Genomic DNA, 15,259 nt, shown 5'->3' with positions numbered 1-15,259 from the left:
AAAAATTATAGCATACTACAAATTAAATGAAAATTATGTAAATGCTCGATCCACTAAGCTGTTTTATGATGCACTTTTTGTAAAAGACACCAAGTTTGTAGAATCAATTCATATACTAAATATAGTGTCTACATCCATTTAATACAAGTAGAAAATCAAAGACATTAAAATGAAGTATATGGCTACAGAGACAAAGTATATTTCACTCATTTTATTAAAAAAAAATCTTTATTACTTTAACATGTTGTGCCTTAATACCCCAGTGAGCAAGCCAAAAAGGCAACAGTGGCAAGGAAAAACTCCCATAGATAGCAGTGTGGAACATCATGGACCAAGGGCTGGAGCATAATCAGCGTAGTGGCAAAGGAAGAAACCTTGAGAGGAACCAGACTCAGCAGGGGCAGGCCATCCTCTTTTGGCTGGCACATATTAAAGTAACTATACATAGGCCAAATGTAATACAAGCCATCCATTCAACATTGTTACTGTGGAGATTATGTATTCAGTTGTAAAATAACAATTGACTATTGACTGCCTGCATAGGTTTAAAGTTTTTTCAGAACATTTTTTGAATTGATAGTTCAGAAGAATGTTGTTGTCACTATTTCTAGAAGGGGAAAAGAAATAAACCAAATCACAAAAATGATATGTTTTCAGTAACTAGTTTGAATATATGCATTATACATTACCTTTTTTAATCAGTTGTACACTTTAGAGAAGTTAATGCCGCATACAATCTTTTGATTGGTATATGTGAGGAAGTTTTGACTTCAGTGCATTTCAGATATCTGAAAATATTACATTCATTGAACAAAGTGCTATAAGTAAAGTCTTCACATTAAACATTTCACAACTAACATAGCCATGGTCTGTTACCTCTCTGTTTGTGGACATTTGTTTAGGGATATGTGGACTTCAAAATATCAATAGTAGTTATCGAGTTTCTGCACAAATCTGAAAGTGTACCATTAGATTAATCAGTGCTTGTATAAATGTCCACAACTTAAATTTACTTTAATAATAAAACTTACCATTTTATCAGTTGTGCGCTTCTTTATAAAAGTTCATGGAGCAGAGGATCTTGTGATGGGTATATGGAGGAAATTATGACTTGGGTGAATTTTAGTAATCTGAAAATATTACATTCATTCAACAAAGTGCTATAAGTGAAATCTTAACATTAAACATTTCATAACTAACATGGACATGGTCATAACTAACATGGACATGGTCTGTTAGCTTACCTTTTGTGGACATTTGTATAGGGATATGTGGACTTCAAAATATCAACAGTAGTTATTGAGTTGCTGCACAAACCTGAAAGTGTACCATTAGATTAATCAGTGCATTTATAAATGTCCACAACTTAAATTTACTTTAATAAAACGTACTGTTTTATCAGTTGTGCGCTTCTTTATAAAAGTTCAGGAGCAGAGAATCTTGTGATGGGTATATGGAGGAAATTATGACTTCGGTGAATTTCAGAAATCTGAAAATATTACATTCATTCAACAAAGTGCTATAAGTGAAATCTTAACATTAAACATTTCATAACTAACATGGACATGGTCTGTTAGCTTACCTTTTGTGGAAATTTGTATAGGGATATGTGGACTTCAAAATATCAACAGTAGTTAGCGTTGCTGCACAAATCTGAAAGTGTACCATTAGTAGATTAATCAGTGCTTGTATAAATGTCTACAACTTAATTTACTTCAATAAAACTTACGGTCTTAACAGTTGTGTGATTCTTTATAAAAGTTCATGGTGCAGATAATCTTGTGATGGATGTATGGAGGAAGTTAGGACTTTGGTGAATTTCAGAAATCTGAAAATATTACATTCATTCAACAAAGTGCTATAAGTGAAATCTTAACATTAAACATTTCATAACTAACATGGACATGGTCATAACTAACATGGACATGGTCTGTTAGCTTACCTTTTGTGGACATTTGTTTAGGGATATATGGACTTCAAAATATCAATAGTAGTTATCGAGTTTCTGCACAAATCTGAAAGTGTACCATTAGATTAATCAGTGCATTTATAAATGTCCACAACTTAAATTTACTTTAATAATAAAACTTACCGTTTTATCAGTTGTGCGCTTCTTTATAAAAGTTCATGGAGCAGAGGATCTTGTGATGGGTATATGGAGGAAATTATGACTTGGGTGAATTTTAGTAATCTGAAAATATTACATTCATTCAACAAAGTGCTATAAGTGAAATCTTAACATTAAACATTTCATAACTAACATGGACATGGTCATAACTAACAGGGACATGGTCTGTTAGCTTACCTTTTGTGGACATTTGTATAGGGATATGTGGACTTCAAAATATCAACAGTAGTTATTGAGTTGCTGCACAAACCTGAAAGTGTACCATTAGATTAATCAGTGCATTTATAAATGTCCACAACTTAAATTTACTTTAATAATAAAACTTACCGTTTTATCAGTTGTGCGCTTCTTTATAAAAGTTCAGGAGCAGAGAATCTTGTGATGGGTATATGGAGGAAATTATGACTTCGGTGAATTTCAGAATTCTGAAAATATTACATTCATTCAACAAAGTGCTATAAGTGAAATCTTAACATTAAACATTTCATAACTAACATGGACATGGTCTGTTAGCTTACCTTTTGTGGAAATTTGTATAGGGATATGTGGACTTCAAAATATCAACAGTAGTTAGCGTTGCTGCACAAATCTGAAAGTGTACCATTAGTAGATTAATCAGTGCTTGTATAAATGTCTACAACTTAATTTACTTCAATAAAACTTACGGTCTTAATAGTTGTGTGATTCTTTATAAAAGTTCATGGTGCAGATAATCTTGTGATGGATGTATGGAGGAAGTTAGGACTTTGGTGAATTTCAGAAATCTGAAAATATTACATTCATTCAACAAAGTGCTATAAGAGAAATCTTAACATTAAACATTTCATAACTAACATGGACATGGTCTGTTAGCTTACCTTTTGTGGACATTTGTATAGGGATATGTGGACTTCAAAATATCAACAGTAGTTATTGAGTTGCTGCACAAACCTGAAAGTGTACCATTAGATTAATCAGTGCATTTATAAATGTCCACAACTTAAATTTACTTTAATAAAACGTACTGTTTTATCAGTTGTGCGCTTCTTTTATAAAAGTTCATGGTGCAGATAATCTTGTGATGGATGTATGGAGGAAGTTAGGACTTTGGTGAATTTCAGAAATCTGAAAATATTACATTCATTCAACAAGTGCTATAAGTGAAGTCTTCACATTAAACATTTCACAACTAATATAGACATGGTCTGATAGCTTACCTTTTGTGGACATTTGTATAGGGATATGTGGACTTCAAAATATCAACAGTAGTTAGAGTTGCTGCACAAATCTGAAAGTGTACCATTAGTAGATTATCAGTGCTTGTATAAATGTCCACAACTTAAATTTACTTGAATAAAACTTACCATCTTAATAGTTGTGCGATTCTTTATAAAAGTTCATGGTGCAGATAATCTTGTGATGACATATGGAGGAAATTATAACTTCAGTTCATTCAGAAATCTGCAGAGATTACATACATAACAAACTGCTTGATGAAAGTGAAGCAGTTTACACAAAAACATATTGCCATTAATGTAGATAATCTGTTAACTGAAATTGACATGCTTTCATTCAAGCTTTGCAGACATAGCTGATCAAAAAAGATATTATTTTTATTTTGTGTGCTTCTATAGACGAGTTCATGGAGCAGAAAATCTTGTGATGGGTATATGGAGGAATTATGACTTCAGTGTTTCAGAAATCAAAAAAAAAAAATTTACTGACAAAAAGGTAAGATAACATACAGTTTATAAATCTGAAATTATATTGTTAGTTGATAGTGCCTTAAATATTTTCTTTTTAAACTATTAAAATGTACACAATCATGTCAACTTACCTTTCTATGTGAAGTTTTCTAGATCATTTTTAGATGTTTTCTTGTAATCCTATTAACTTAATTGCATTTTATAAGACAACTGTAGGAATGCAGGCAGTCTTTGTGGATGCTTCCTATGCTGATTGGAAGCATCCAGTGTTGTTTGGATGGCTTAGACTGGCAGGAATTAGATCAAAAACAAATTCAGCTAAAAACCAAAACCATTGTCTAAAATGAAGAAAAATCAAACACAAATTTAATGCATAAAAACTACAAAAACCTTGACTGGATGTAGCTTTAGAGCTCCAGAAAGAAGAGCAATTATGGGAGGTGCTGGTTTGTGCCCGATGAACAATGGATAAAACTTGGTATGGAATGGTCAGGACTGTATAGACCTTGGAATCTCAAGATGTGCGTCACATTGTACGAACAAAAACAGAATAGACAGTGTAATTATATACATTTCTTAGTTAAGCGTGCTGCATAAATCAGACATATTACCTTACATGAGTAAACCTTTCTTGATAGCATACTAGTGGACTTGCAGAAATTACAACAAATTAATAATTTTCTTATTGAAATGATTTGAAATAAATGGTCTAATAACATACCGTTTTCACTTGTGAACTTGAACAGACCTTCATGGACCTCAATCTCAGATTAATTGTAGCAGGGTAGGGGCACAGAAAAGAAAAATGCAGTTATACAGTCTTCATTATGTGTCAGAAATGTCAATTACCTTACTGAAACTAGTATTGCTTCATGGTAACTATAGTAAGTTGAAACAATTTCAATTGTAACATTTTCTGCATCTTTAATATAGACATGGTCTATTAACGTACCCTTTTCAGTTGTAGGACATTGCACATGTTGACTGTATCCATGGACTTCCATTAGTGTCCCAATTGAAGATGATGTTAAGATGTCCTCATTGAAGTCTCCCATAATTACTTTGTTTCCTGGATGTTTTTCCAGCTCAGTAATGACATGTAACAGATTTTGTCGAAACACATCAATTTGATATGAATTAGGCCTGTACAGCAGAGCAGCATTCAAACTGATATGTGGAACTGAGAAGTACAAACATTCCAAATTGCAAGGTTCTGGAATGATGACTTTAAAAAACATGTTTTCACAACAGTAGATAGCAACCCCACCTCCTCGCTGTTGTTTTAAATTACTGAAAAGGGGAGTGCTGTTGTCATAGCACTTAGCTCTTGGATTATGCTTGAAAATAAATCCTGGTATTTGTACTTGGTCTTCAACTTGTAGCCATGTTTCAGTTAAACAAATACAATCTGCATTCATAAGTTGTCTGTGAGCTTGAATATCTTGAACATGAGCTTGAAGACTTTGCACATTCTGAAGAGCAATTGTAAATATACCAGGTGTCTTTGAGAAAGTGTGACTTTCTAATGGAAATTTTGGTATATTTTTCATTGCCAAGTCAATTTGATCATTACAGTATATTACAGACTCCTTGAAGTTTTGAATAATTAGTCCATTGAGAGTTCTCACACGACTCAATGCAACATATGCTTGTCCTGAAGTAAAGATCTTGTCAAGGGATACGACAGCTTTATCTACTGTGAGCCCTTGGACTTTGTGAACAGTGCATGCCCATGCCAGTCTAAGTGGAAATTGGCGCCTTAATCCACCGTTGGTTGTGACTTGATCTTCTTGAACTTCAATTACTGTAGAATTTTGGGAAAATCTATGTCGTTGGTTTGATCTCTGAATTTTTCCCACATTTGGATCATCAAATTCCACATGAATGGCTGATGGAAAGTCATCATCATAATCATCGTCCTGTTTTTGACTTCTGCTAATATGGACAACTGTACCAAAGGCTCCATTAACAAGTCCATCCGAAACATTAATATTTTTCTTTAACATAACTCTTGCTCCAACACCCAAGGAAACACATTTAGCCAAACAGGAGTTGAAAACGGTTAAATGAAATCCAACTTTTTTTTCAATCCTTCCAGTTTTTGGATTTCTCTCAAAGTCTTGAGCTCGAATACTGATTGCCTCAGGACAAACCTCATTTAGTCTCTGAATATTGTATTCATCAACCTCTTTATTTGTAGGAAATATATGAACATCACCGCATTCTTCTCCTGTTTCACGTTGCTTCAACATGTTGATGTCACCTGAGCTCAGAGGTTCATTCTTTTTACGAACTCTCAGACGATTTAAGGTTTCAGCAAAAGTTACATCTTGTTGCCGAACAACTTCAGTTAATTCAGCAATTTCAAAGTGGTTTTCCCAAAGGTTCACTCCTTTTGTATCAGCATAGAGTGGAGTTCCTTTGACAGGCGGCAGCTGATAAAAATCTCCTACAGCTACAAGACTTACTTTTCCAAAGAGGGAGTAATCACCAGTTTGTTTGATTTGTCTCAATCTCCCATGAACATATGACAAAAGGTGATGGTCAACCATGGATACTTCATCAATAATCAAAATCTGCAAACATCCAAGTTTGGAACGCAGAGAATTGATTTTGTCATCACTTAGTGGTTGATATGGCAGTTTGACATTAGCACCAATTGAAAAAGTGTGGTGTATGGTAGCAGCGCCAATGTTGTATGCAGCTACTCCAGTTGATGCACATAAAATCACACTCCGCTCATCAGGGTTGTCAGACAGCTGAGACAAGAGTCTAGAAGATTCATAGCATATTGCTTTGATTAAATGGCTTTTTCCTGTGCCTGCTCCACCAGTAACAAACAAGCGAAACGGTTCAGGATTTTCTCCATGCAGTTTTTGTAAACACCAGTCGCGAACTTTGTAAAATATTGCAGACTGTTTAGCATTTAATGATCTTAGTAAACCCAATGCTTCATCTCGAGACATTGTAGCATTACTGTTCTCAATTGTGAATGCAGTTCGAGGGTTCGCTACAAGATCTGGAATAAGTGTGTCAGAATCATCTTCTTCAGGAAGTACGTTATTCTTCTTTAGCTCGATACATTCATGGCGCTCCTTCTCTGTTTCAGGACACAATGCAGCCCAAGCATCTTCCAAATCAACACCCAGCTCCAAAACCTGTTGAGCTCGGTCCATTTCATCGCTGTCCTTTTCAAACAGTGCTCGATTAGAATCAACAATAGATTTTACTTCAGTCACATTACTTCCACATTTCACAGCACCATTGTTGTAGAAATCCTCATAAGTGTGGAACTTCTCAGGCTTCAGCTGGTAATCTTCATAATGTGGTAAAAAAAGTTGTAGCAGTGAATGATAGTACTTCTCAGGATCTTTTGTTGGTGAAAATCTTGGATACCTTATTACTGCAGGTTCAGTTCGAGTTCTTCTTATCATATAACCACAATTGTTGTCAAGCTTGATCACATTTTCTTTGTTTTGTGAAGATAGCTCAGATGTTGACAATATCCTGTATTCTGAACAAAAACTGCCCAGACACAGAATCTCAAAATGTTCTGTTTTTGGTCTACTCTTGTATCGGTCAACCAAACTATTCATCCAAAAATTCTCTTCACCAGAATGGTCATCTTTGTTTTGGAGAACACGCAAAGGCAAACTCATCTTCACAGGATCAGTTCCAATTGGAATAAATTGGACTTTGCGAGAGCATTCTTTCAAGTGCATACCTGTTAGGCGATACACTGCCTCTTGTGCTGAAACTTCTCTGTTGTGTAGATATACACTTCCCAACATTTTTAATGATGATCTTGCTTCAAGATTTCCATTCATAGCTTCATTTTGTGCACGTTGCAACAACAGTCCCATTTCTTGTTCTGCTTTTGTGATGTAACTAATAATATAAACCACTACAGAGTAAGCATCTGTGACATACTGGATATCCATGTTGCCTTGCCATGCACGCAATAAATGAGGGTTATATTGATTTACCCAAACATCTTTTGGACTTCGTTTCAAGACGACACTTTTCTTTTTAGAACATTTCTTGTACGCCTTCTCAAACACAGCTTGATTAATTCCAATGGATTGGAAAAAGGCATCTGTTGAATCAAAATTGACTTCAGATTCTGTTAACGCAGTTTTGATTTTCTTCAGAATTGCACTTGCAGTCTCATTTCCATCATTGCCTTTCAAGTCATCTCGTACAGCTCTTGTTATAAAGGTGCGGCTAGATGGAGGCCGTGGAAAATTAAATCTACACACTGTGTTTTTCTTCCGGCATGTCTTGGAATGTCTTCTGCTGTGCTTTTGAACACTGTTCACAGTCTCATAAAGTTCTGCGTCATCATCTCCTGGTGTCTCACAAGTGATATAATGATCTATGAAAGCAGCAACCAAAGCATCACTGTCTTCGTTGTCTTCATTTAACTTTGGAGCATTTTCAACCCAAAACAGACAATGAACATGAGGAGATCCACGCTGTTGAAACTCTACACGATAGAAGTAGTCTTTGATCTTTCCAATAGGTTGAGCAGGTGACATAATGACATCCTTCAAAAAACAATGCCATCTATAATCAAACATCCTTGCAGCAGTGACTGGGTTTCGTCGAATTAGTCCACATTTCTCAGACCAGTCAAGCTCATCAACACTGACATTTTTCTGTTCTTGCTCCAGGATGGTGTTGATCATTTCAGGCCATCTGAGATCAGCAGAGCTAAAGGATGCAAAGAAAGTTGGAATACCTAGTTGTCTTATGAGAGCAAAAAGGTCTTTTTGAGTCGATTGCCAATAGGGTGGCGTTCCACGGACTGGTCTCAAAAATTTGTATCCTTCATCATAATTCAATATTTTAGCTAACGACTCTGGGTTTGTCAGCATATCCGAGGTTACTCCTTGCAACAACCTCTTGTCCGACCCTTTTCGCAAAGCAATAGAAACATTAGATACAATTTGATCCAACTCCGACATGTATTGTGCATAGAAAATAAAGTCTGTACTCCGTGCAAAACGTCCATCTGCGTTGAGGATTCTTGCATTCAAGTATCGTGACAGTGTGATCTTTCTTTCTCTCTCATCATGGAATGTTGGACCACCAGTTGGAAAGAGAACAGGAAAACATTTTGCTTCATTGCTTTTATCAGACAGTAATTTAACAGGACTGTTACCTTCAGCTGGTGCCACATTTAATACATCTTGAAAGTGCTGATCAATTACTTCTGAACCAAGATCGACAGGTTGTAAACATGTGTCTGACAAAAGACCACTCTGCTCTTTGATGTAAGTCAAGTCTTCCTCTGGCTGTTCTTCAGTATAATTTTCCTCTTCACTCTTTTCAACTTCAGCTTGTTCCTCCATTTCTTCAGCAACATTCTCTTCTGGTTCATTCAAAGAGTTGATCCATTGTTCATTAATCTCCACATCCTTGTACCATTTATTGCACCTGATCAAACGTCGCAGAGCATTTCTAACACGATCAGTGTGAACATGCTTGTACTCATAATGCCCTTTGTAGGTTAACTTGCGCTTCAGTTTTATCCTTATCATCTTGTCATCACATTCATTTCGTGGAAGAATATTTGACACATCTGCAGTATTTACAGGAACACACACCACCGGTCCATGGCAGCCATTTTGTTTTCCACGGGGAAGACAGAGTAACTTCAAAAAAGGAATATTACGTGCCACAAGATGTTGTTCCAAAGAGTTAAGACACTTTAGTTGATTTGGAATGTCCACCAAATGCATATTGTTAGCAACACTCTCTTCAGGCAGTTTTCCACTGATGATTTTTCGATGACAGGTTGGACAAATCCACAATTTGCACCTTGGAGAAAAACCAGAAGTATTATGACATTTTTCATCACAAACATGCACATACCTCAGGGTGATGCATCTTCTTGCCAAAGCAGCAATTTTGTCTCCTTTGTCTTCATAGCATTCTGGTTTGCATTCAGTAACCTGCTTTCTGAAAAGTAAACGGTGACAAACACAGCACACAAACTCTGGACCTCTACTCACTTCTTGACGAAAACCAGCAATGGCAACACCAATGTCTTTCTGTTTTTCCCTTTTTTTTGCATATACCTCACAGCCTTTTTGTATTTTACTGAAATGAAAGTTTACATCTTTGTGATATTTTGTCTTAGAATACTCACGCACTCTTACTTTAAAGTCCAGGTTTTGAAGATATTTCTTCTTGGAATACTCACGCAGTCTTGCTTTAAAGACCAAGTTCTGAACATATTTCTTCTTGGAATACTCACGCACTCTTGTGTTAAAGGCCAGGTTTTGAAGATATTTCTTCTTGGAATACTCGCGTACAGTTGCCTGAAATGAGACATTATTTTTATATTTCATTCGAGAATACTGGCAAACACGCTTCTGAAACTGAATATTGCTTGAATACTTGGCCTTAGAACGTTCACGCTTAAACAAACAAACATGACAATCTTTTAAATATTTATCACGAAGAACTTTCATTTTTTTCTGTCTATAATCTTTATCACTAGAGTATTTTGTTTTGGCATAGTCAATTTTATTCTGTCTGAAATCAATGTCATTATCATACTTGGACTTCTCATACTTCCATTTTTTCTGTCTCTTGGTCTCTTGGTCACATTCTGCAGCGTCGCTTACCTTCCTTTTACGCAGACATGGCATTCTCACCTCATTTGAAATAGCATTCCCACACTTTCCTGCGCAAATGTCTTGACCTCTGTGCTTGACACATGTCACAACTTCATAATGATTACCATTACAGTTTTTCAAATATATTGCATTGTTTGCAATTACCTCTCCAGTAGGTTTGTGTGCATTCCACCGGCCATCATTAAAAGTCATTATGGTTGTTTTAAATAGATCAGCAGAAGCAAATATGTCAATTTCAGTGACCCATGACCCAGAATAATAGACTCTAGATTGTCTCAAGTAGTCCTCTACTGAAGTATACTCACTTCTCACATACCTCTCAAATTCTGAAGCGTTCATTTTCAGGTGTTTGACAACTGCACGGCGAATCTTCAAATGCTTGTCCTCACTTCCACAAATTGCATATGCCAATGATCTGAAAAAGCAGTTACCATCTGGTTTGATACTCTTTGTCTGACACGGACCTGCAATGGGACCAAAGTTTGTTGTAACATCACAGTCACTGTTATCATTTGTCAGAAGCAAGAGTTCACATAAAGCTTGCTGATCTCTATGAGTCAATGGAGAAAAAAATACTTCTGGAATTGAAACATCAGTAATAATTATGTCTTCTACTACAACATTTTCAACATGAGATTTTTTAACCCGTTTCTCAGAGACCTGCTCATCCTGCTTTTTTCTTCTCCCCCTTTTTCCTTTACTTGGCAACACATTACACACTGGTTGCGACATTGAAAGGTTTGTGCTGCTTGTATTTTGAACTTCAACCTTAGGTAATTGACAGTCAGATGATCTTACCTCAGTGGTCACAAATTTGCATACCTTGGGTGTGCGTTTTAAGACTTCGCTGTAAAGTGCTTTACCAGAGGACCATGGACAACTGCTGTGGTCTGCCTCCAGCGAGTGGGACTTCGTAACCCATTTCTCTGATAGTTCATCCTGATTTTTACTTCTCCCCCTTTTTCCTTTACTCGGCAAAGCATTACACACTGGTTGTGGCACGGGAACATCAGTGCATGTATTTTGAACTTCAGCCTCAGGTGATTGAAAGACAGATGACCTTACCTCAGTCATCACAGATTTACATACCTTAGGTTTGCGTTTTAGAACTTCACTGTAAAGTGCTTTACCAGAAGATCCTGGAAAACTGCTGCGGTCTGCCTCCAGCAAGTGAGAAACTTCAGCATCTGCATGGGCAAAAACTCCAGTTATCTCAAATCGTGGCGCAATTACCCCAAATGACTGTGCCATCTCATTAATGTAGTTATACAAAGATTCTATGGTGCTGTGATAAGCAACACAACTTGTCTCGGTCATGTTAGCATGAGAATCAACAAAGGCATACCATGAGCCCTCCTTAATAACTGCACATGTGTTGGCACAAATACATAAAAGGAAAGCATCAGCACTCAATAGAGCTCGCTGAAGAGCTACATCAACTGGCATGGCCACATTCCTTAAGGATTCATCATAGTCATCAACATTAACAAATCCAGTGAGAGACTCTGCATATTCTATGGAAAAGACAGTATTACCCAGCACATGTCTCCTTGGTAATTCATGGACAGCAATGTAATGCCTACCCATGACTTCCCGGTCATTTATGTTACCCTGGTTTCGTAAAGATTCATAAAGGCGTGTTCCTGCAACCAATACACCATTGAGATCTTGTGTTGTCCAGGTCAACACGTTCTTCATCTTGCTCATCAACACTGCTATCAGACTGATGGCACCACACTGTCTGCCACGTGAATTTCCAAAGCGGGCATCACCTTGATGAAAGGAACCTTTCAGTAATGGTTTCTGTAGAAATTCAACACATGCAGGTAAAGTATTCAAAGCATTTTCATGTAAAGTTCTGTACATTTTAAAGTTTTGTTCAGAGTTCTGTGGAGGTAACTGGGTTTTTGACGGGTTTTTGACTGGGTTTTTGACTGGGTTTTTGACAGAGTTTGAAGCAGAGCTTGAAGCAGAGTTTTTGTCAGAATTTTTGTCAGAATTTTTGTCAGAATTTTTGTCAGAATTTTTGTTTTCAGCCATTTTTTTACGAGGAAGCCGCAAAACCTCGGCTCGACTTGTTTTAAGAGGGAGCTGTGCAGCCTCTGCCTGACTTGTTTTAAGAGGAAGCGGTGCAGCCTCTGTTTGCCCTTTTTTAAGAGGAAGTGGTGCAGCCTCTGCCATTTTTTTAAGAGGAAGCGGCCGAACCTCTGCTTCACTTGTTTTAAGAGGAAGCGGTGCAGCCTCTGCCTTTTTTTCAAGAGGAAGCGGCGGAACCTCTGTATTTGCACACCGTTGTGCAAGCCTCTTGGCTATGCGGGCCCTTTTCTTAGGTCGTGGCATCTGTAAATATAAACAAAAAGATTTTTATGTATACTTGCGTAACTCAAGTTGCCAGTTTTACAAAACACCCAAAAATATTTCACTGCATTACACTATAATGATTTTCTAGCCATTTTCACATAGAAATATAACAATTCTGAAATCAATAAGCATTTAATTAAGATAATTAAAATATTTGATATGCACGTATGTGAATATACATATAAATATATATTTAATTTGGCTTGTGAAAGTCAACTTACTGAAATGCTATTTAAACTTAATATTATTAGTATTCTTTTTCTGAGACTTAAATTTCTTACTACTACTCCTCCTAGACCTTTAACTTCACATACTCCAAACTCGGCACGGACACTCAAACTGTTCTGACTCGAGTTTTTCAGACTGATCGGACTTACGGTTTTCCTAAAACCCATTGACTTAACATTGTGGAATCTTCAGATTTTCAAACTGCCCAACTGTCAAAAATTCAAATCTAAATACTTTGAAGCCCTAGACTCAATCAAACTGCCATTCTATACACTATATGAGCTATTGAGACTCATTTAAACTAATACACTCATCTATATACAGAGGCGTAGGTTTGATTTTGAAATTGGTGGGGACGTGGACATCAATTTTAGGGCTGGGTATCGATTCACATGTTCAATTTCGATTCGAAAGCTCTCAGATTGATTCAATTTTGATTCTCGATTCGATTTTCAATTTCGATTCTTGATTCCTGATTTGATTCTTGATTATATTCTTTGACTATAATGAATATAGATGTAATACAAATCCTATATTTATAAAAAAAAAAAAAAGAACAGTGGACATAAGTTTACTAGTGGTTAATTAATACAAATAAATAAAGAGCCACAAACCTGTATACACAGTAAAACTCTTTATTTTAGGTACACTAGCTTATACACTAAATGCATACAATGAATGGACAGGATTTTGATGCTAATTTAAGACATAACCGACTGTCTTTACGAGGTTACTAACCAAGACAGTATTGACATAATTTTGCGTGTTTTTAACTGTTACAGTAAAGCGATATAATCCAGTGATAAAACTTTTGTTTCTGGCGAGCTGTTTGTGAGGCGGATTTAGGCTTTATTAACGTGCACGCAGTGAAAGACATCTCTGAGAGTGCGCGAGCACAGCATGGTTTAACATTGCTTGAATGTTTAAACTGGTAAAATCAATGATAAACTTTAGTTACGGTGCAATGCTGGCCCGATTGTGCAAGTGAATATTCAGCGCTTGCCTAGTGCAGAGAGAGAAGACGCAGCACCACCGCGAGTCCTTAATATGGAAAAAAATAGAAAGAATCGATTTTGAATCGACCACATTTTAAAAAACGATTAATCGAAAAATCAATTTTTTTTGCCCTGCCCTAATCAATTTATAAATATATTTTAAGTTTTGATCGAAATTATTGCTAGGGATATATCAGTGTCACTGGATATTGGTAGGGACACGTCCCTAGCGTCCCTACTAAATTCTACGCCCCTGTCTATATATGACACTTATCTATCTAATCTTAAACTCTTAAACTCATAATAAATTAATAAACTCTAAACCCGAACTCTTAGACTCATTTAAACTTATAAACTCTAGCTCATAAACTCTAAATTCATAAACTCAAACTCTTATAAACTCTCAAAACTATTAAACTCATAAATTAATAAACTCTGGACACTTACTCATAAACTCTAAATTCACACACCATAGCAACCAGTTACAGCACCCTAGCAACTGTAGGCCGTAGGCCATACTAAATAGCGATGATTTCTCAGAAACTTGTAATATACCACATTTGAAAAGGCTGACAGGCTCTGTAAGAAAATACCTCACAGTGGGGTAAAAGTTGCACCCCTGGGGGGCAGGAGCAGCCCAAAGTTGACTTACTATGGTGTAGGACGGCCCATGACATGCAACTGCCTAGTAACACCATAGCAACCACCCAGAACACCCTATAAACCCCCTAGCAACACCATAGCAACCACACAGAATACCCTACCAACCGCTTAACACCCTAGCAACAACCCAGAACACCCTAGCAACCGCCTAGCAATACCCTAGAAACCACCCAAAACCTCCTAGCAACCACCTAGCAACACCCTAGCAACCATCCAGAACACCTTAGCAACCCACTAGAAACACTGTAGCAACTTTAAATTACTTGAAACTATACTTTTACACTTTAAACTGTTAAATTTCAAACTAATTTAAACTTTAGACTAATTTAAACTAATTTAACTTTAAACTACTTTAAAATTCAAACTAATTTAAAATTTAGACTATTTTAAACTATAAACTAATTTACACTATAAACTACTTTAAACTTTAAACTAATTTAAAATATAAACTAACTTTAACTTAAAACTTTCTGTTCCAAACTTTCACAAGCTAACTTAAAATTTGTCTCGACGAACTTTAGTTTATTATTATCATTATTATAAAACAGACAT

The 15,259-nt window shown here is 36.2% G+C and overlaps 1 protein-coding gene and 2 long non-coding RNA genes across 4 annotated transcripts; all 3 read right to left on the bottom strand.

The window, feature by feature from the left end:
* Positions 1–266: 266 nt before the first annotated feature.
* Positions 267–2,177, bottom strand: LOC130087240 (uncharacterized). Its single transcript, XR_008807341.1, has 4 exons — positions 2,093–2,177; positions 1,245–1,317; positions 690–788; positions 267–607 (listed from the first exon to the last, which is right to left on the bottom strand). It is a non-coding gene; the product is annotated as an uncharacterized LOC130087240 (long non-coding RNA).
* A 128-nt stretch (positions 2,178–2,305) lies between these two features.
* On the bottom strand, positions 2,306–4,274 carry LOC130087241 (uncharacterized). 2 transcript variants are annotated; one of them, XR_008807343.1, is made up of 6 exons: positions 4,204–4,274; positions 3,945–4,100; positions 3,472–3,568; positions 2,986–3,058; positions 2,794–2,892; positions 2,306–2,378 (listed from the first exon to the last, which is right to left on the bottom strand). It is a non-coding gene; the product is annotated as an uncharacterized LOC130087241 (long non-coding RNA). The 2 variants fall into 2 exon arrangements; XR_008807342.1 differs by having other exon boundaries at positions 3,945–4,094; positions 4,204–4,253.
* A 23-nt stretch (positions 4,275–4,297) lies between these two features.
* Positions 4,298–12,641, bottom strand: LOC130087188 (uncharacterized). The gene is made up of 2 exons (XM_056253414.1): positions 4,535–12,641; positions 4,298–4,326 (listed from the first exon to the last, which is right to left on the bottom strand). Exon 1 carries the CDS (start codon positions 12,639–12,641, stop codon positions 4,659–4,661), a length of 7,983 nt encoding a protein of 2,660 aa, XP_056109389.1. The 3' UTR covers positions 4,298–4,326; positions 4,535–4,658.
* Between the last annotated feature and the right edge of the window lie 2,618 nt (positions 12,642–15,259).

Source organism: Rhinichthys klamathensis, unplaced genomic scaffold, assembly GCF_029890125.1.
Source record: "Rhinichthys klamathensis goyatoka isolate OS25496 unplaced genomic scaffold, OSU_Roscu_1.1 h1tg000105l_1, whole genome shotgun sequence".
Lineage (NCBI taxonomy): Eukaryota > Metazoa > Chordata > Actinopteri > Cypriniformes > Leuciscidae > Rhinichthys > Rhinichthys klamathensis.
The sequence above is the reverse complement of the archived record's forward strand: the minus strand, read 5'-3'. Positions and strand labels throughout refer to the sequence as shown.

What these genes read in the sequence shown, in the direction of transcription:
- LOC130087188 (XM_056253414.1), bottom strand. Translation starts at nt 12,641, where the DNA reads ATGGCAGAGGCTGCACCACTTCCTCTTAAAAAAGGGCAAACAGAGGCT.